The sequence below is a fragment of the Stegodyphus dumicola genome, chromosome 3 (assembly GCF_044657685.1).
Source record: "Stegodyphus dumicola isolate Sdum_Otavi_A_Nest chromosome 3, ASM4465768v1".
NCBI lineage: Eukaryota > Metazoa > Arthropoda > Arachnida > Araneae > Eresidae > Stegodyphus > Stegodyphus dumicola.
This window is the reverse complement of record NC_140770.1, coordinates 47,023,267-47,045,926: the sequence shown is the minus strand read 5'-3', so window position 1 is coordinate 47,045,926 and position 22,660 is coordinate 47,023,267. Positions and strand designations below refer to the sequence as shown.

The 22,660-nt window shown below is 30.0% G+C and overlaps 1 protein-coding gene across 5 annotated transcripts in view; it reads left to right on the top strand.

Moving 5' to 3' along the window:
* Positions 1-22,660, top strand: part of LOC118200989 (uncharacterized) — a 157,078-nt gene that overhangs the window by 54,525 nt on the left and 79,893 nt on the right. For all 5 annotated transcript variants that reach the window (XM_085812844.1, XM_085812845.1, XM_085812843.1 and 2 more), the window contains 5 exons: positions 2,206-2,466; positions 8,189-8,251; positions 8,379-8,444; positions 14,836-14,898; positions 15,016-15,081. In XM_085812844.1, the coding sequence (XP_085668970.1) occupies positions 2,206-2,466; positions 8,189-8,251; positions 8,379-8,444; positions 14,836-14,898; positions 15,016-15,081 (519 nt within the window). The remainder of the gene's footprint in view (positions 1-2,205; positions 2,467-8,188; positions 8,252-8,378; positions 8,445-14,835; positions 14,899-15,015; positions 15,082-22,660) is intronic.

Sequence of the window (22,660 nt, the reverse complement as noted above, 5' to 3'; positions counted from 1 at the left end):
AATGTACTTATTGATTGAATCATGAACCTTATTATAGTGCTATGTATATACAGCGGCTAAATATAGATATTATATATTAATACGCTCAAAAATTAGTTTCTTCCACTTTAATGAAACAAATCTATTTCTTTCAGCCAGTTTTTTTCCTCCCCCCACCTGCAACTGTGGAAGGAAACGTGCCAATCCCTCCTCTTGTATGTAATTATTTCAATTACCCATTGCATTGTGATTCATTTGAAGCTACAGTTTGTCAAACTCAATAGACATTAACCGTTGAAAACATCAGCAAATTAATGTATGGCCATAATGAAAAAAATCTGATGTGTACACCACATGACTTCCTTGTACGGAATATTAAATTATGCGCATTTTTTCTTGCATTTCGTTTAAACTTATTGGAATTAAATCTACTTCGCCGACAGCGCATAAACCGCAATAGAATAAATGGATTCTTTAAAATTCACTCTACTTGCTTACCATAGCAACACTCTGTCTAGGTTCACCTAACAGTATTATATTTCGTTCATATTATAACTCGGAATGCACAAAATTTATATCATTTAAAGAATTATCTAATGGTTGCCACATGTCCTATTCAAATATTATAATAAAGCTAGAATGACGTATAAAAGAAATTGAGCAAACAAAACAAAAAAGAAACAGTTTTTCACAGACGATTGAGTATTTCTCATTCAATTAATTCAGTTCTCACTTCGTGACAAGGCAAAAATACATAAAAACTCAAAATATCTGTATTAAAAATTACAAAGTAAAACTTAAACACTTATTTCCTCGAAAAAATTCCAGAAAGGATTAAGCATGATTTAATTTGGGATAATAAATGAAGGCGTTACCTTTATTGTTGCGAATCTAAGTTTCTCTAGATTGGCAACAAATCCACTATCCTGCTGTTTCAAATGTAAACAAGCAATGTCCGCCATAAAAAAAAAATTATTAGGCTTTGCGGCTCTTAAACAACTTTAAAATTGTTGATAATTCTAAAATTTTTCTATAAAGATATACTGAAGGCATAAAACCTTAACCGGTAATAATAACCTTAACCGGTATAAGATAAAAATAACATAATTCAATCATTTTTAAAGCAAAAAATGTACAATTTACAAAGAGTAAAGAAACTGAGATCACTGTTCGGGTAACAGAGTGGATATATATAAAAATATATTTATATACGTTTGATGCGGCCGATTGCAACCAAAATACGAGGTGCACATCTACATGTTAAAGCAGTCCTATATACAAAATTTCAATGTTTTGAGGTTACTCGTTTTTGAGTTATGCGAAATACGTACATACATACGTTCGTACAGACGCCATGAAAAATTCTCTTCAGAATTCATTTTAAAGCAGTTTTATAATTTTTTGGGAGGGAAAGAGTATTATATTCTGTCCTTACGTACAGATATAACGAAAAAACATTGTTAAATTGCATTCGATAGCGGCCAAAAGGGATATTTTCGTTGAAATGTGCTGCCTGAAACTTTTCGTGATTACAATACTTCCTTTTTACTTTGTACAAGGAATTAAAAATGGGGGATTCCGCAAAACACATTTAACACCCTTTTTCTTACTGGTATGAACAAAGCTGCAAAGCCATTTCAATTTTAAGTTGTAATTTAAATTTCATGAGGTGGTTATTCAAGCACAATCTTTTTTTTGCGTGTGTGTGAAGAATACCTTTTTCTTGAAAATATAGAATGGCCACTTGTTCGTCTCTTTTTGGGCAAATTCTAAATCATGAAATTCATTCAAGAAAAACAGCTTTGATTAGATGAGTAACATGGCTGCATGAGCAACCAGCTGTGATGTTTATAAATTCATCATTGAGGAAACACACCCACATCAAATAAGTAAAAATGAAAATATCTGAATGGATGACTTTAACAAAAAAGCACTGAGGCGTCAGTCATGGAAATGTATAGTCCTATTTTCTGATGTTAATGTGAGTGTCATTAAATTGTGCTTTATTTCTGTGCATAAGCAATGATAGGTTCACTGTAAGTTCATAGGTGTATATTTTATGTGCTCAATTTTTTTACTGTTTAAGTATTTATTGTAGTGTTGATTTTGTATTTAATGGATAACTAAAAGATTTCTGTAATTGCCATTTCTAAAATCTGTATTAACTTTTAGTATAGATTATGAAAGCTAAATTGTTGAAAAAAAGTTTTTTTTGTTTCATTTTAGCAACAGGCTTTTGAAAAGGAACTAGAAGAGAAGGAAGTTTTAATTAAAAAGTTTGAAAATGAAATAGCGGAGAATAAGGTTTTAATAGAAAAGTTTGAACATGAACTAGCAGAGAATAAAGTCTTCATTGAAAAGCTTGAAAAAAAACTAGGAGAGAAAAATACCTTGGTCGTAAGGTATGACAAGATAATATCAGAGAAAAGTATATTAGTGGTTGAGTTGGAAAGAGAACTAGCAGAAAAAAATTCCACAATTGAAGAGGTACAACAATTCTAATGATAAAAAATTATGAATTATTTCTTTTATGTTTTATTCTTCCATGTGTCCAAAAAATAATAATAGCAGTTGATGAATTTAATTTGTCCCATAGTAATAGTAGAAAAAAAAAGTATAGAATGTAGCATTTATTATAAAAAAAACTGAATTAAACTGAGCAATAAATTTAAAATATTACTCCTAATTTTGTATTTTCAGTTTTCAGATAATTTTTTTGATTTTTCAGTAATTTCTTTACTGCATTTTAAACTTGCAAGTAGAATAACTTGGCTGTGAAGCTTTGCTTGTTACATGCATGAGCGTAAAATTATTGGAGCTGTCATTCTTCATTGCTTTCAGCATAACTTGTTAAAGTGACAGAAACATATTATCAAAGGCGCCATGTTTACTGCTTTTATGTTGCCTTATCTGCTAAGAGGAATATGTCAATGTTTTTCAAATTTTTCTCTATATTCTTTGCATTTACCTCCACTGTTTTGTTTATTCAGAGTCAACATTAGCATGAGATAAATCTTGCCAACAATTTTTGGAAGCACATTTCCAAATTCTTAATATGATCATTCCATTGCACTTAGACAATTAGAAGGTGATCTTTGTTCGAAAACCTTTTTTTTTTTAATCTTACTTTCACAATGTTTTACTGATATAAAGCACTTGTTTTTATCAATGGATTAAATTAAAAAAATAGTTATAATTTTTAATAATAAGGTTAATCTAAAAATTTAAATGTGAAAACAATTGACATATGTAATGAAACATTAATTTTAATGGAAGGCTTTGCAATTTTGCACTACAACATAACAGCTGCATTCGCCAATAATTGCTGTTTAAATATTCACTTATTATTATTATTATTATTACCTATTATTTGGAAACAGTGGGCGTAGTAATTATAGTAATCCTCAATTTTATATTGAGTATATTTTATTTATATAGTATTATTTTGAATTTTGTGTTATAAGAGTCCTCAATTTTTAATTTTTAGCTGAATTTCTTCTTTTTATAATAAAATTATCTTTGGAATTTATGCAATTTTTGCTATATTCTTTTCACTATGCAGCAAGAGCTTGCTGTAATGACAACTTGTTTTAGTTGGGTGGGACAGGACCCCATAAGGACCAGTGCCGGGAGAACGAAGCACTGTCACGGGACCAGACCCTCTAAAATGGATCGTCACCACCGGCCCCCGCATTTTCAGCACTTAAGCCTAATTTTGTGGGGGAAAAAAAAAAAAAAAAAATCATATAAAATCAGCATTTTGATATTATGACTTCAATTTTTGAAGTTGCATATTTAATGTACTTGATTTTTTAATGTGTATTAAAATAAAGAATATCACATTAATAGAAATAAATTAAACAGGCAAAATAATAAATACTAGAAACATGAAAAAAAAAATTTACAAATACGAAATTTAAAAAACTAAACAAGAATTACCTATAGGTAATTAAATTCCAGTTTAAAAATTCTGCTGTGTGTGAAATAATTCAAAACAAGAATCGACACACAGTCCTACATTGCATATTTCACACTCAAAATACGTTGTTTGCTTTCGCTTTTCCTTGGTTTTAGTGCACACAACGCATCTTCTCCTACTTTTATTATTACCTCCTCCGTCAATGTAAATTTTTGGAAACTGTCTTCCATTTAGACGGAAAGGTGGAGAGTCCAGTGATTTTGAACAAATTTTAAAGTTTTTAAGTAAGGTCTTTTAGCCATGGCTAACGGAATGAAAGTAATTATAACCCCAACACATCTCACAAAACTTCAAAAGACACTCAGAAATATTTCATCCTCAAATACTGTATGACATCAGGTTTATATTGGAAGGCTTCCTGTTTTTCTAAATCGAAAATGTCTACGATTACCGGAAAGTAAGTAAAGACCCCCCCACTGGCAGGATATCCGTTACTGATCACGTCAATATATATATAATTACATTATATGTAAAGTAAATACATTATATACCAAAATATAATGCCTGTGCCATTATATATAATGACCATTCAAGGCATTATATATAATGACTTATTAAATTGAGTAAGAAAAACAAAAATGCTGGCTCTTTCCTGAGAAATGCGAGCAAGACGCATTATGTGTCGAGAAAGCTGATAGTATTTTCCCTTCTGTAATAATTTTGTAATGTTACTTTTTAATTAACCAATAAAGCTTATGTTAAGTTTCAAAATAAATAGAAAAACCAACAAAAAAAGAATCCTAACAAAATAAACAAAAACACCCTTTAATTCACAGGCGCACTTATAAAGAGCCGTGATGTCCAGTTTGTTTATTTCAATAAATCTCTCAAGACCAGAAGCACAAAACAGAAAGCCATATGAATCAATCTATGTGAAAACAATTACCACTTAGCTCCATTTACTGGCTTTTAACAATTCAAATAATTCGTTCCATTTTAATATCTCATATACGAGACGCTGGGCTTGTAGGAGCACAATCGTTGCGTCGCGTATACGGGACGCTAGGCTGGTAGGAGTGGAATCGTTGCATGGCGTATATGCGACACTGGTCCTGAACGGGTTAAATTGCAGCAGAGTTCATCAGAGCTGAGCTCTGGTACTTCTCAGTTTTTGAAATAAATCATAATTTTAGTTGGAGTGCTTTGGCATTATTTTTATGCAACTGAATCTTTCATCTGACAAATTTTATTCTAATAATAAATATGCCTTAAATAGATTTTCTGAAATAAACTTCTAAATGCATGCCTGTCTTCCACTAGAATACAAACTTTGGACTGAAGTTGAGACTTTTGTGGAGAGAAAACCCCCACCTGCATGTCAAAAGCTTATTCTTCAGAAAGTGCAGTGAATTTATGACTGCAGATAAATTTTTCAGTCTTAAAAGTACAAAAGGTAATCACCACGATCCTACATGCGCCGCACTAGGGAACTTCCGCTGCAGAGATCTTGCAGACTTTTTGAACTGTGTAACTAAACATAGGGGACCACAATTGTTACTTGTGCAGAGGAGCCTAACATTTATTCTCACATTGTTATCGGATCGGCTTTAGAGAACATTTCTGTTCGACAACTACAGTCAACTCCCAATTTATTTGAGTAATATAGGGGAGGATATGCATGGTTAACTCAAACTATGGTAAATTCAAAGCCAGTAAAACAGTAAGCTGAAGTAAATAACTATAATATATGAAAAAAAAAATACTACAAGGAAATTTACTTGTACAATATTTTTAGGAACTGTGGTTAAATAAAGTTTCAAATCCACTAGAATAGATGAGAAACACGCCAATGTGACAATTAAAATCGCAATAACAACCTTGTGTTTGGCGTACATATATTACAACACTCAATCGATTTCGAGGGCAGCTAAAAGTCTCTCCTCATCAGAACTAATTTACGAGAAAGGGGGGGGGGAAGAAGAAAATAAAGCATTGGCAAAAGGAGTCTCAGAAATACATGCTCGTTATCAGCATTGCATGTGGTTGGTTGCAACCGGACTTATGAATCAAGAGTTACACTAGCCGCCTACTTTTACTGAGCCAGGCTATCTGATCAAACATATAATAAGTAGACTAAAATGCAAGAAAAAATCAGCGAAGTCAAAAATAAGCAGTGAGGAGCAACTGCACCTTCACGCATCTAGTCTGAGCCTCAAATAAAAAAAAAAAAATAAAATAATTTTTTTTTTGTTTTTTTAGGCTCAGTCTAGGTGTATGAAGGTGCAACATGCCTCTAAAAGACCTTTTGATCGCTTATCCAATGGTAAACAGTTTCAATTTGTGTTTTTCCTGCCAGGTCATAATTGTCACGCAAGATTTACTGATCATGTGACCAGGAGCATTCTTTTCTTTTTCAGACATAGGAAGCTTTATTGGCAAGCATTTCCAAAATAACTGATTCATCAATATTGTATATTTGCTCTGGAAGCAACTTTTCAGTCTAAATAAAGTTTTTAAAATCACTGCAAAAATCTTGTTCCAGTCTGATCACCACTCAAAAGTTCACTGTGTATTTAGAGCTCTCAAATACCATGTTTGAAATGAATAAGTCATCCTGATGATGCATAGAATTCGCCCTCAAGTCCTAATTGCTAAAAAAAAAATTATTTAACTTTTTCTATACAAATCAATGGGTTTCCTTGTGCTACCTCCTGACTAAACCACTCCAACATGGCTTTATCCAATTTCTTGTAGGTTGACTTTTTCATTGTTTTCCTTTCCCTCATTTCCAGGCAGAATTGGATGCCCTTAATAAATTGCACAATCTGCTTGCCAACTCCTTACTGCAAAGACAGTGATTTTACACTTGATCCATTCTCTACTTACGTATTGTTTCAAGCTTCTGATGAATGGAGAGAACAACACCATTTCTATTCTTTTCCTGACATTTTGCAGGCGATACAGATTACAGTAATTCACGACCACCTGGTCATTGAAAAAGTAAAACCCGCATTCTCTTGAAGCATTCAAGCTAGTTGCAATTTCTATTTCGGCGAAAGTATAAAAATTATTTACCAACTAGAACTTCTTCAATTACTGTATTGCCAAATTAAGAGTGTGCCTATTATCAGCTGTAAGGAGAGCTCAGGCCACAGGAAGGGATTTGTAACTACAGACAGTTTGTTGAAAACATATTAGAAAGAAAGAAGGGGGAATAAGCCTGAAAATTCATCAACTAAAATTTCATATCAATGTCTGCTCTCTCTCTCACTAGTATGCCTGCTGATGATTCTTGTAATATTTTCCCCACAAGTGCTTTTTTTTTTTTTTTTTTTTTTTTTTTTAAAAGCCAGGCCTTGGTTAATGCCCCCTGGTAAATCAGGAGTTGAATGTAGAATTATATCAGCAAGCCATGGCAGTCAGAAAGTGGTAAGACTCTCTCTTCTTTTTCAAAGCTACACTTCTCCATTAAAACTTCCTTCCAATATTCTCATAATTTTTCTAGCATTCTCTCTGATATTCTACTATTCTTTCTAGCATTCTCATACTGTTTCTAGCTTTCTCATTAGTGACACTTTAAACATTTTATTTATTTATTTATTTTTGCTGGTGTGCTGCAAAAAAGAATGGTTTTTGTATCTGTCATCCCTTGAAATAATACGTAATGTATAATCAAGGCTTGAATTCAGCCGGAGGCTGAGCTATTTCTTAGTTTCAGGGGCAAACTCTAATCCCAGCTGGAGCCCCAGTTAAGAGGAGGCCCTATATTATTTTATTTAACTATTTATAATAGTATTTTTCTACTTTGATGGTCAAACCAGTATTTTTTGCAAAGCAACAGAACATGCACCCAAAAATAATGGTTTATTTAAAATTTTCTGAAAGTTAGAATCTGCTTTTAAATTAAAAAAAAAAAAAAAAAAAAAAGGTGTTAATGCATATGCAAAAATGCTAAATAATTTCAATAATTCACTTTTTCAGCTGAAACATGTTATAGTATAGTTTTGTTAAAAAAGTTAATTTCTTTTTATATATAAGAAAAAATAAGTTTTAAAATTGTCATGCAAGATTTTCTAAAAAGATTTGTTTTCATCAAAAAATGAGTGTGATTGTAGAGATTTTCAGAGTAAAAATGGTTGTAGGTTATTAGAATTTTATGAAATTTTTCAAAAGTTTATATGTGATATTCATTGTAATATAGCAGTTTTTGCTGTTTAATATATATATATATTTGGTATTCATTGGAAGTATATTCTAATAACCAAGATATGTTGCATTTCTTTTTTTTAGCTTGAGGAGGAAGTAACTGTCTTCAAAGAAGACCTAGATGACAAAAGTGTTTTAATAAATAAGGTAGTAGTATTCTTTGAATTATTTGATTTTTTTTGTTTTGTTTATTTTTTAAATGATATTAAATATTAAACATCTAATAAAAAACCCGATGTGGGAATATTTTAAAATTTTCTTTTTTCTTTTATAGTTGAAAAGAGAAATTTCAGCTCTGCAAAACACTATAAAAAATTCTTCTGAAAGTCAGGCAGACAAGGTATATACCTTATTGCTTACATAAAGAATTAGTAGTTTTAGTAGCATGTGTTGTGCAAGTGTCAAAATTTAGTGCTGGATTAAGTATCCAGCAGGCCCTTGCCAAAATGTAAATAAAGCCTCCATTTATAGTATGGAGCCATATTCTAATGAAATCTTAAATAGTTGTTTAAAATTAGTATTAAAAATGATTAATATAAACAAAAATAGTTTCTGGTATGAAAAAGAATGTGTAAAAATATCACAATCAGTTTTTTAAAGATTTAAACAGTGTATTTCCCGATTTTCATTTCAGAAAATTAATCTATAATATCTAGTCTAGCTGTTTGAAAGTACTCTTTCTGTGGCAAAAATTGCTAAATATTTTAGCCTTTCCTGTCCTTTTGAATTAAACTTTTTAATTACTTTTGAAATAGAGAAAGCTTGTTTTCTTGTTGCATTACTTAGTTGTCATTAAGTAAATTAACATTTCATTATTTGGAAATGAATTATTTTTTATAAATTGGTACTATCATTAAGGCTGCATAATTTTCCCCCCATTACAATAAATTGTATGATCTTACTGTCTGAATCTTCATTATCATGCCACTGAAACAATCCCTTTTTTTGGGGGGGGGGAGGATCATTTGTATAATCTGACATACTCTTAAAATTGTTAAATTCTGTAAAATGTTTTTAAAATGTTTTTATAATTTTTTGGCATGTTTTACATTTCATATAAATTTTGCTATATGTTTTCCTTGATCATTTTGCTAGAAATTTGTCTTAATTGCGGAACTAATTTTACTTCTGCTTGATCAGTTAAATATTCATTAGTTTAATTTTCGTTAAAAAGTCATTTCTGTTTCCTAGGTCTTCCTTGACTATTAACATACATTTTGATATTGGATATTGCTTTATTTTAGATTTCATTACATTTAAACATTAAGTAGTGTATGTATTGCAGTAATCTTTGTAACACATTTATGCACATTCAGACGTTTTTACTAGAATTTTGTAAGGATTTGAAAGATGGATTCATCCTTGTCAATATTTTGTTTCAAGTAGTAGTAATAAGAATAAACACTAGTTTTCTTATTTTATCCTCAGGGTGTTTTGCTTTGCCTTGAATATAAGAATTTTATGATTCACTTTGAATATAATGAAGTAAAAATCTTAGTATTTTCATAATTCATTTTAGATTGTGTTTATTGCATCTATTCGGCATTACTGCATAGAATTGTATAGTCTCTTAATAGTGAAATATATTTCATTTCTGATAAATTTAGATTCCAAAGCATTCCTGTGGCTATTCAATGTAAAATATCCAAATTCTTTCTTCTAAATTAAAATACAATGCAGCTTATAAAATCCTGAGCAGCAGTATTCCTGAGCAGAGCAATTAGGAGAGAACTTTATGCAATCTTCAGATCAGTAAAACAATTTCATGAACATCTGTATGGAAAAAAAATTATAATATTAACGGATGCTAAACCTCTTGACTTTCCATATTAATCTTGACAAACAGCCAGATATTGTAGCACACTGGTTGTTATATCTACAGGAATTTTAATACATGATGGAGCATATTCCTGGTTTAAAAAACACAGCAGATTACTTGTCAAGAGTTTCAGAGGATGTAGTGGTAAACGATGTAAATATATTTAGGACCAATGATAATTTGTCTATTCAAAACATAATTAGTAAACAGCAAAGTGATCCATACATAAAATCAATTATAAAAAAATTACAGGATAACCACAAAGAAAGTGCAGAACAATACTTTATTGATAGTCATACAGATGTAGTGTTGATAAAATTAAAACCTGTAAATGCTAGAAAGAAAGACAGAAGTATCCAGAATAAAATTCTAATTCTTAAGGCATTAATTAAAGATGTATTACAGACAGTTCATGCGCCTCACTTTGGTGTTCAAAAGACATACGAGTCTGTAAAGGCAAAGTATTGTTGGAAAGGTAAGTACAGTGATACTAAAAGTTTTGTAGAAAATTGTTCAGATTGGTTACAAAATAAGTCTAGACCTCACAACACTGCCACGTCTAATTTCTAAGAAAGATCTTGCTCTTGGAGAGATGATAGCTATAGACATAGTTGTTAAACTACCAAGATTCATAGATAATAAGTTTTATTGTACAGTCAAATGTCGTTAATTCGGACACCCGTAATCCGGAATGATCTATAATCCGGACCTCAAAGCTAAAATCTTTCTGCGCATGCGCCGCATTGACGCGCACGAGTAAAACGCATCGGCGTTTTACTCGTTCGCGCAAGACATTTACGACTGGGCATATGCGTCTGCGCAAGTGCAGAATACGTTTTCGCGTGCGCATTTAATGTATAACGGACGGTATAAGCTAAAATTATGTAATTATCTATTTCAGTTAATGTTGATAATTGCGTTGTTCCTTAATCTTCGAATTGGATCCCGCTTATTATTTTTTGCAGACTGTAAGAGCAATTTTCTAAAAGTAAGCTTGAACTTTCGATTATGTCAAATAGAATTTCCGATGCTGGAGCTCCCAAAGAATCTAGAAAACGAACGTATGTTTCGATGTCCATCAAACAAAAAACGAATTGCTACAAAAAATGGATAAAAGCATATCCTTTGTTTATCTAGCCGTTCCGAAATCTGTTTATCAATTTCACCCTGCTCTGCACAGGGGGAGGGGGACGTCCTGGCGCGCAATGAACTGGAAATTGATCTGTCAACACTATCGTTATCTTCAGGGCAGATGTTTTTATTTTATTCGGTTTATAATTCCTTACTAAATGTAGTATTTAATTTCGATGTACTCCGTCTTTGATATGATTTAAATCAAATTCCTCGTCATTATAAATATCACGAATACAAATCAAATAGTTTTCTGGTTGCAATTTTCTAATTTCGGCTATGCGTAAGGTATGCTTTACGCATCTGCGTGTTGAAAGAAATGTTTAATAAAGTAAACAAATAAATATTAGGCTTCTTTTTTAGTAAACTTTGATACCCTTTAGATCATAATTGCTCATTATTTTATAAATTACGGTTTCATATTTTTAATTTTATAATTTCTACATGCCATCTTACCAGATTTAAACTGATGATCTATAATCCGGAAAAATCGATAATCCGGAAGTCCCGACGAGTCCGGATTAAAGACTTCTGACTGTACTCACTATCATTGATCATTATTCCAGATATTTGAAAACAGTTCCGTTAAACAACTGCATTTCTCAATCCATCATAAAATCTTTAAATGATTATTTTGCCAGATTTGGCATTCCAAAAACTTTGTTATCAGACAACGATTCCTGTTTAATATAGCAGTAGAATTGCTGAAGAGAATTTTAAACTGTTTAATATAGCAGTAGAATTGCTGAAGAGAAATAAGTTTTGTCCTACAGGATATACAAACAAAAAACTTTTCAATCTTTAAACTATTCTATTTAATAATTTAAAAGCATTGCATGCATTTATAAAACGGTAATTTCATTTCTGAAAATAATCAAAACCATTACAAGATGAGTATCTACTCTTACTTCTTCATGGTACACATTTTTATGTGTTGTTAAATAATTCAAATATAAAAGAAGTATAATAACTTTTGTTTCATAAAAAAATTTCTAGGGGAAAAAATGTTCTTAAACATTCATTCCAGACTAGCAGCTTCGCTGCCAGCCTTCGTCTGGCTTTTAAATGTACCAGAAAAATAGAAGGGAACACCAAATGTTAAATTTAAAAACTGCTTAGAAAAAAGCTTAATATTTATTTGTTTACTTTATTAAATATTTCTTTCAATGTAAGTTGTTTAAGTTGCTTTGCTGTTTATGTGATAATACATTCTCTTTAATTCTATAAACAGACATAATTTCTTGTTCAGTTACAAAGTTCCGCCGTTCAAGTTTTATAATTGCTGTGTTGAGAATACCGACTAATTTGTCAATCGAAATTTTTCCGTTTTCAATAACCTCTGTGTCACTTTTTTCACTATCAGAAGCGAATTATAATGACGAGGAACTTGATTTAAATCATATCAAAGACGGAGTACATCGAGATGAAATACTACATTTAGTAAGGAATTATAAGCCAAATAAAATAAAAACTTCTGCCCTGAAGATAAGAATAGTGCTGACAGATCAACTTCCAACTCATTGCGCGCCGCGGTGTGAAATTGATAAACAGATTTCGGATTTCGAAACATACTTTCGCTTTGTAGATCCTTTACATATTAGTAAATATATATCGGAAATTTTATTTGACATAATCGAAAGTTCAAGCTCACTTTTATAAAATTGCTCTAACAGTCTGCAAAAAATAATAAGCCGGATCCAATTCGAAAATTAAGGAACAACGCAATCTGCAACATTAACTGAATTAGATAATTTTAGCTTAGCTTATACCGTCCGTTATACATTAAACGCGCATGCGCACACTCATATTCGCAGCCGTAAAGGTATTACGCGCACGCGTAAACGCCTATGCGCAGAAAGTTTGTAGCTTTGAGGTCCGGATTATGGGTGTCCGAATTAACGACTTTTGACTGTAATTTTTTTAATTTAGCACCAGGTTATTAGTCAACCAAGAGAAATCTCCCAAAATTATCAAATCACCATTTTGGCATTTCTTTCATTTTACCAAGCAGGGTTTAGTCAAGTCAGTAATTTAGTATGGGAAACAAGTAGATTAAATATTTTTTAACAAAGTGATTTAAAATTTAAGTAATTGAATATTTTTAACAAAGTGATTTAAAATTTAAGTTAAGTAATTTTTTGCCAGGTATTAAAAATGTATATATATCAAGCACAGCCATATTAAAATCAAACTTTTGTTTAATAAAAGTCTGTGATTTTATCTTTGAAAACTTTTTTATATTTGTAAAATTAAAAACAATAATAATCCCAAAACAAAGCAGACTAAACCATTTCCCCCCTTCAAAACTTTTGTTCATAACCTTAGTTTATAGCACATGAGTGTGCTAAGTTTTGAAATTTGAAAGTCACCCAAGAGAAATCTCCCAAAATTAAAGTTGTTATCAAATCAACATAGTGAGCTCTCATTTAGTATAAAAAACAAGTAGACTGAATATTTTTAAATAAAGTGATTTAAAATTTAAGCAATTTTATACTAAATTGCATTAATATATCAAGCACAGCCATATTAAAATTAAACTTTTGTTTAATAAAAGTGTGTGATTTCGTTTCTGAAAACTTCTTTATGCTTGTAAAATTACAAACAAGATTCTAAAAATAATGAATATAATAATGAAGCAAATTAAGTAAAACTTTTTTTTTTTTTTTTTTCAAGCTTCACTTCTCCATTAAAACTTCCTTCCAATATTTTCATATTTTTTCTAGCATTCTCTCTGATATTCTTCTACTATTCTCTCTAGCATTCTCATACTGTAAGAATAATCTCATGTAAGGATATAGGTAGAAAAGAATTAGAATGTTGTTTTCTGTGAGCAGTAAACCAGAATTAAGGAAGGAATTTTTAGGTTGCCCCTATTAACATTTTGTATATTACCTTTATTTATTAAATAAGAAGGCCGCACTTAAACCACGTAGAATTCAATTTAACAGCAGAAGACATACAATAGACGTCCAGAAGTATTGCTAAAAAATAGAAAAGGCATGCTTCAGTATTGACAAAAATTGAAGAAATATGTGTACTATTTTAACAGTCTCTCAGTACCATTTTGCATAAATTATCATTGCATTCTATTCTCATTAGTGACACTTTAACCCTATTATCTTTTTTCACTGGTGTGCTGCAGAAAGAATGTTTTTTGTATTTATCGTCCCTTGAAGTAATACATACTGTTGTGGAGCTGTTTCTTAGTTTCAGGGGGAAACTGTTATTCAAGACGGAGCCCCAGTTAAGAAGAGGTCCTATATTATATTATTTTATTTAACTATTTATAATTAATAAGATTTTTCTTCTTTGACGGTCAAACCAATATTTTTTGCAAGTCAACAGAACATGCACCCAAAAGTAATGGTTTATCTAAAACTGAAAATTTTCTTAAAGTTAGAATCTGCATTTAATATTAAAAGAAGTGTTAATGCATATGCAAAAATGCTAAATAATTTCAATAATTCACTTTTTCAGCTGAAACATGTCATAGTATAGTTTTGTTAAAAAAAAGTTAATCTCTTTTATATACAGAAAAAAATAAATTTAAAATTTATCCTGCAAGATTTTCTAAAAAGATTAGTTTTCATCAAAAAATGAGTGTGATTATAGAGATTTTCAGAGTAAAAATAGTTGTGGGTTATTAGAATTTTATTAAATGTTTTAAAAGTTAATATGTGATGTTCACTGTAATATAGCAGTTTTTGCTGCTTGATATACATAGTATATTCTAATCACCAAGGTATGTTGCATTTATTTATTTTTTATTTTTTATTTTTAGCATGAGAATAAAATAAATAGCTTAGAAAAAGAACTAGATGAGAAGAATATTTTGATAGATAAGGTAGTATTCTTTAACTTATTTGATTTTTTTGTTTTATTTTTGAATGATGTTAAATATTAAAAATCTAATAAAAACTGGATGTGGGAATATTTTAAAATTTTCTTTTCACTTTTATAGTTGAAAAGTGAAATTTTAGCACTGCAAAGTAGTATAAAAAATTCTTCCGAAGATCACGCAGACAAGGTATGTACCACATTCCTTACATAAAAAATTAATTTTTTATGTAAGGTTTAGTTATTAGTTTTAGTGACATGCCATTGTGCAAGTGTCAAAATTCAGTGCTGGATTAAGCATCCCATCCATCCAGCTGGATTAAGCATTCAGTGCTGGCCCTTGACAAAATGTAAATTAAGCCCCCATTTATAGTATGGAGCCATCTTCTAATGAAATCTTAAATAGTCATTTAAAATTAGTATTAAAAATGGATAATATAAACAAAAACAGTTTCTGGTATAAGAAAAAATGTGTAAAATTATCACAATTAATCAGTTTCTTAAAGATTTAAACAGTGTATTTCCTGATTTTCATTTCAGAAAATTAATCCGTGATATCTAATCTAGCTGTTTGAAAGTATTCTATGGCAAAAATTGCTAAAGATTTTAGCCTTTCCTGTCCTTTTGAATTTTTAAACTAGTTTTAAAATAGGAAAAGTTTGCTTTCTTGTTGCATTACTTAGTCTTCATTAAGTAAATTCTTAATAATATTTCATTATTTGGAAATTAATTAATTTTTATAAATTGGTACAATCATTCAGGCTTCATAATTTGTTCCCCATTGCAATAAATTGTATGATCTTACTGTCTGAATCTTCATTATCGTGTCACTGAAACAATCCTTTTTTTTCGGGGGGATCATTTGTATAATCTGACTTACTCTTAAAATTCTTAAATTCTGTAAAATGTTATTAAAATATTTTTATAATTTTTTGGCATGTTTTATATTTCATATAAATTTTGCTATACGTTTTTTTTTATCATTTTGGTAGAAATATGTCTTAATTAACGATCTAATTTTACTTCTGCTCAGTAAAATATTCATCTGTTTAATTTTCGTCAAAAAGTCATTTCTGTTTCCTATGAGGTCTTTCTTGACTGTTAACATAAATTTTGATATTGCTTATTTTAGATTTCATTACATTTAAACATTAAGTAGTGTATGTATTGCAGTAATCTTTGTAACACATTTATGCACATTCAGACGTTTTTACTAGAATTTTGTAAGGATTTGAAAGATGGATTCATCCTTGTCAATATTTTGTTTCAAGTAGTAGTAATAAGAATAAACACTAGTTTTCTTATTTTATCCTCAGGGTGTTTTTCTTTGCCTTGAATATAAGAATTTTATAATTCACTTTGAATATAATGAAGTAAAAAGCTTAGTATTTTACATAATTCATTTTAGATTGTGTTTATTGCATCTATTCAGCATTACCGCATAGAATTGCATCGTGTCTTAATAGTGAAATATATTTCATTTCTGACAAATTTAGATTCTAAAGCATTCCTATTGCTATGCAATGTAAAATATCCAAATTCTTTCTTCTAAATTTAAATACAATGCAGCTTGTAGATAAAATCCTGTGCTGCAGTATTTCCTACTAAATGAAGCTAATGGGCTGTGTGTTTAAGAAAATGTGGTATTTAATTAGCGTGTAGAGTCATAAGGCTATTTTGAAGCAGGAGACATGAAAAATGTGCAGTGCCCTCTCCAGCACTCGAATCCTGGACTCCTCGAATATAATTTGGCATACTTGACAGTATGCTTTCAAATACATCAGAAACGCATGTGGAAAGGAGGAAGAAAATGCTGTATAGTGTTACATAAATAGATTTCATTTGCCTTACTACTATTAATTTTAGAATAGTACAATTTAGGCTTTTTGTTAGCATGAAATTGTGATCCTGAAAATTTTTATATCCAATAAACAGGATATGTCTAATAAATTTTTTGTCAAATCTTTACTTATTTTAATCAAGGATTTATAGTATAGTAAAATCCCAACTGTGCAGTATTCAGCTGATCAGAAAACTCTTAACAACTGGCATGTTTAAAACAAATTTTTACTCTAAAAAATTAATAAATGAGAGGCTTATAATGCCATAATAGAGTTTATAATACTGTAAACATGTATGCATTGTCCAGGGTTTGTATGGTCCTTAATAGTTCTTAAAAGTCATTAAGTTTTTTGGAATCGATTTTGGTCCTTAAAAGTCCTTAATTTTGGCCAAAATCAGCAGAAGGTTCTTAATTTTAATCATCTAAAATAGCTATCTGTTTTTAGGACTGCCATTTTGAGTGTGAATTAGCATTTTGGAGGAATATTTTTGGTGATTCAACTGACAGATATGGTTATCTTTTGAATGGGTGAATGGATTATAATTCATTCCTATTTCTAATATAAATCGTTAGATTTTCGAGTTTTATAGTTAAAGAAGTGCAGCATAACTATTTCAAAATTATTTCATTTTTTCTAATGAATAGCTCTTAAACAACTTTTGGCTTTTGGAGATGTGAATTCGTTTATTAAACGGTTCTGAATTCTTCGACTTATCAACATTTTGGGCGATTTTAAGATCAGTTTCTGTAAAAAATTTTTAATTTTGAGATCTGTGAATTTTTCGGCAATTTTTTTAAAACATTGTAACATGGATAAATTTCGTTAAAATAGTGGTAAAATATTGAAATTATGTTTAAAAAATAACATTAAAATAAAATGTTTTTAATTTTTGCAGTCATATTATAAAGTTCTACTTTGGCCACTTATTATGCAATATTTTGAATCTGCAAAATAAAGAAGGTATAATGCTCTAAAGCTCAATTAACGAAACAGTTTTAGCAAAAGCAAAATAGCTATGTAAATAATTTAAAACGTGTTTTTAAATTTTTTCTTGGTAAGAGTTTTTCCCATGTAATTGTCTCAGAGTATTCAGAATTCTTAGAGTATTCAGCTTTCTCTATAAAATTAATTTTACATCTTTTCCCTGTGATATTTTTTCTCAAAATATTTCTGGCTTTTTACTGTTACAGAATTTTTTTTAGGAATCTAGACATTGCACCTTGGAAAGTTTAGAAGGATTTGAAGGAAAAATTTATAGACCCATAATTCTAGAACATTACAGAAAAATGCCTCCATGCTATTAACACGCAACGAATGTATTTTGCAGAAAGTTTGCGATGTATTTCTTACTTTTTGGAGAAGGTCTGGAAGAACAAAGAAAACATAATATTTGAATGTTTTACTTCTGGTACTAGAATCTTTTTCTTAACACGTTTATCTTTCCTTTATTTTCTCTACTTTTCACTAGACACAGGCATGGAAAATATCAAAAATGCTTTTATTCTTATCAGAAGGACAGGCATTATAGAAAGATTTTTTTCTTAGTAAAGAAATTGAAAACTGACAATTTAAATGATTCATATAATATGTCTGAATGCATCGTACACAGGGCTGGCGCTAGGCATTTTCCGACATGATGCAATTTCTGTGCATCCTAAATTCTGCTGCCTAGTGCCTTTCTAAATTCTGCTTCCGATGCCTGCTCTAAATTCTAAAAGTTTTGCCATTTCTAGATTTTGTTGCTTGGTGTGTCACTAAATTCTAAAAGTTGTGCCACACTGTCTCTGTAACCAGCCCTTTCCATATATATTTCATATTTCTTCTGAATGTTCATATTACTAAAGAAATAAAATTAGCAGCTTTTTTTATGCTTTCTAAAGTTAGTGTTTTTAGAATAACAGTAATCTTTAATTTAAACTCTAAAATGAAAAGGAAATGTGCTGAAAAAAGAAACCTATTTTTCAAAGATATGTACTGCTATTATTATATACGGTTATTATTATGTAAATTACCCAGTTGTTTATAATTTCAGCCTTTACTATAATTTCCCATTTCTGTTTTCTCACCAGAATGCAAATCGCTTAGATAGTTTTTAAACTGAGGTATATGGAATGTAAGACAGAGTGTGTTTTTTATCTCCACTTACTCGCTGCATTAGTTCTTGTCAGCTCTGATAATTTGTAATTTTTCGTCTTTGCATTATCGGTTCTGACATTTGAATTTGTTATGAAGATTGGGTTACTGAGCCAGCTTAAATTAAATTTAAATTGTATAGTATTTGATCACTAAGTCTACATTTTTAGTTTGAATTTGACGCTTCTCGTTTAATTGTAATTGTAATTGATTTGGTTAGCATAAGAACACGCCTTTATGTTGTAAGCCCTTTTTAAATAAGATGTTTATTTAAACCTTTGTCTGACTTTGTAGTTACTTTAACACAGAGCGATAATTTGCTTCACATCTGTCTGGGGTTTTGGACTTTATCAAATCAAGTAAACCCTCATAGTACATTGTGGATAGGCTAATAAATTAGGAGGTAATGCATGCAGAAACTAGTGAGAACACAGGTTTGCATATTGGAAACAAATTTCTAATTGTTAGAAAATATGCTTAAAGAGAATGAAATTGATATAAATTAGCCAGAGTGTCTGCAAAGGCTTCAAATTACAAAGACGCATAAATATTTTGTTGAGTACTGTTGCTATACATGTTTTGTAGCTTTTAATGTGTAATTATTCTAGTATCGTTTAAGAATCAATGTTATAAATTACATATATTTTAACCTGTGACATGTTAATAGATTGTGATTTTAATAGTGCTTTTTTAACAAATATTTTTAAAAGATAAATTTAACAGTGACTATGTAAATCTATAATGAGTTAGAGTGTTTAACTACTTAATTTAATTATTTATAACTAACTGCTTACCCTTAAAAATTATCTGCGTATTGAAGCAAGTTATTGCCTTCATTAATCCTTACTGTAGTCACAAGATAAAACACAAATATGTAAAAATTAATGTAAAACTTATTCTTCGCATCTAGTGAAACTTAAAATAATGCAAAGCAACTGATCACCTCTAATGCTTTATTGGCTTATTGAAACCTTAATGTATATTAACTGGGTTACAACCTCTGAAACTCTATGCGAAGCTACGACACTAACTGCATCAGGCAGAGCCCAACTAATTTTCAAAACTTGCCAGCCGTGCCTACATCAGGCCTTTCAGGTTTGTTCTGATCAGCAGGTATCTCTCTAGACAAGCGGTGACAACAGCCAGTCTTTTGTTAGGAATCATGCTGATTATGATTTTACTTCTAATTTTGGTAAAAGTTTACAATTGGGTGCCCCTTGTTTCTTGACGATTCGTTTTTGATGCCAAGATTGGAGCCAGGAAGGCACGATTTCAAGATGGCCGTTACACAAAACCAAAATAAGAAGTCAAATATTTGCACAGACTCTGTGTCCATGTGCACATCGATCTATTTTCACTTAATCATCCTAGAATTGCACAAACTACACATTGCGCACTGCCTTAAATTTGTCCATGTACACATCAATCTATTTTCATTTAAATAAAATCAAGAAGCTGAAACAAAGTTAAAACTATCATGGTAACCAGAAGTAAGATTTCATCGCCAAGATTAAAAAAAAAAAAAAAAAAAGAAAAAGAAAAAGAAAAGTTGCTAATCGAAGGGGGCACCCAATTCTACACTAGAGCTCTAATTTTAACATATGCTGCTTGGCATAAAATCTACCTACCATTTACTAAACCTCTAGACTGAGCAAGTATGTGGCAAAAAGAGACATAAAAGAAAAAAAACCAACATAAAGCTAACTGTTAGTAAAACGTAAATAAAATGTCACTTATCTTCTTTCTAGTATGTTCAACTATTATAAGTGTAAAATATTTAATGTTACTTGATGGATTTTATAAAGTTTTATCTTATTCTATAACTTATTAATAATTATGTTAATTAAGTTATGTTTAATAGTAATGTATCCTACTTTTAATTTTAGGATGGTATTACAAAAGTTCAGGCACAGATAGTATTTTAAATTGAAGTTGTTCAGTTCCCATTTGCTCATAGGTCCTTAATTTTTTCATTAATTGTCCTTAAAAGTCCTTAATTTTTATGTGCAGAAAAGTGTACGAGCCCTGATTGTCACCAGCTAATGTTATTTAGAGCCATTAATGAGTAAGCATGATGTCACAACACAATCGTAAAAAGTTCATTTTGGTTTAACATAAAGTCAATTAATTCTCAATAAGCTGGTTTAATTTTTGTAAAGAAGAATATAAATTCTATTTTTTCCCTTACATTTAAAAAAGTATGATTAATATTTGGTACTGTATTAAATGGGGGTATTTTCAAAATTGTGTGGCATAAAAAAAGCCATGATATGCCATTTTCAAAATAGATAGACAATGGCAATGTAACATGACAAATCATGATAGGCAATTTAATTTTTTATGCTATATCCATAATTTATATCTCTTTATTATCTTAATAAAAAACAACTGTTTATATATACATCTACCAAAATGATTGGCAACATTTCCAATTTTCATATTTAGCAGGATTTCAATTAGTGAGGCTTGTGAAATACCTCGACTTTTATATGTTTAAAATACCTCCCTCCTCCAGAAAATTTTAATCTTAAATGCAGGCATTTGATATACAAGTTGATAACAAATAAGATTATTGATTTTATAATTTTACTGAAATTTTACCCATTAATTTTCCTTTCATTACATGAATTCCATTTCTTATGTGCTCAACTATCTGGAATTTTTGCAAATCCAGAATTCGGCCTTTCCCTTTTTGCTGTATAATAAGAGATTTGTACTGTTTTACTTATTTATTTACAATTTATATTTGTAATTATTTGTTTACTTATAACTGTAACACTTATTTATTGTAAATTGTAAATAAACATGTATTACAACTGTAATATTTATTTACAACTTACATTTATTTTGCTGTTATTTTATTTACTGCAGTAATGGCTAGCGCCATGTTGTTCATGAGGTCTTTTTCTGTTACTTGTAGCTACTTTAACAAAGTTTATTATTGAATAAATTTGTAGTTTTCTGTATATTTTAATACTTTTAACCATCTTAATCCTCCCAGCATTACAGGTTTTTCTCTGAAATTTCGAAGTTCCCAAAAATGTCATGAATAAGTTGCATTTTCTTGATTATAATTCTAAAACGACCCTTTGTATATAGACTTATTTTCTTCCACTATACATCCACCCCGAAATTAGATTTATTAGGTTCAGGCAAAAATTTTCACGTGTAAGAAGTGAGAAAGCCATCCTTCATTATGGGATTTTATAAGTCCATAATGCTCAGAAGGTGAAACGGGATTTACAAAAGATCATTTGTTGCTCTGTAGTCCCTGCAGTTTAGTAGTTTGTTTGCCGTAGAGTTTTGTCATAAAACAGCAAATCATGCCTACAGAGGGCGATATACTCTGAAGTTACTCTGATTTACTAAACCAGTATTAGGGGTTAAAGTGTATGAAGTTAATTTCTGTTGAATAAGAAACTTCCATTACACTAAGAGTAGACATGATTTTTAAAATTTACACTGACTTTTATTAATTCAGGATTTAGTTTAAAAAGTAAGTAATGGTAGTAGTAGTAGTAGTAGTAGTAATAATACTAAAGGGGGCTTCAATGGAGGCATATAGGAGTATGATTTTAAAAAAAATGAAAAAAAAAATAATTAGAAGGAAAGTTAATGATAATTTTGAGCTGGGAAAAAACATTTATTCTATAAAATATTATCATAATTTCTTTTGTTATAACATTTTTTATTCGATATTCTTTCGTAATTTTTTTTATTACAGTTTTGTACAGCTTTTATTCAGTAGTTTTACCTCAGTATTAAATTTTTGTTAAAATAAGCAAATTAGTA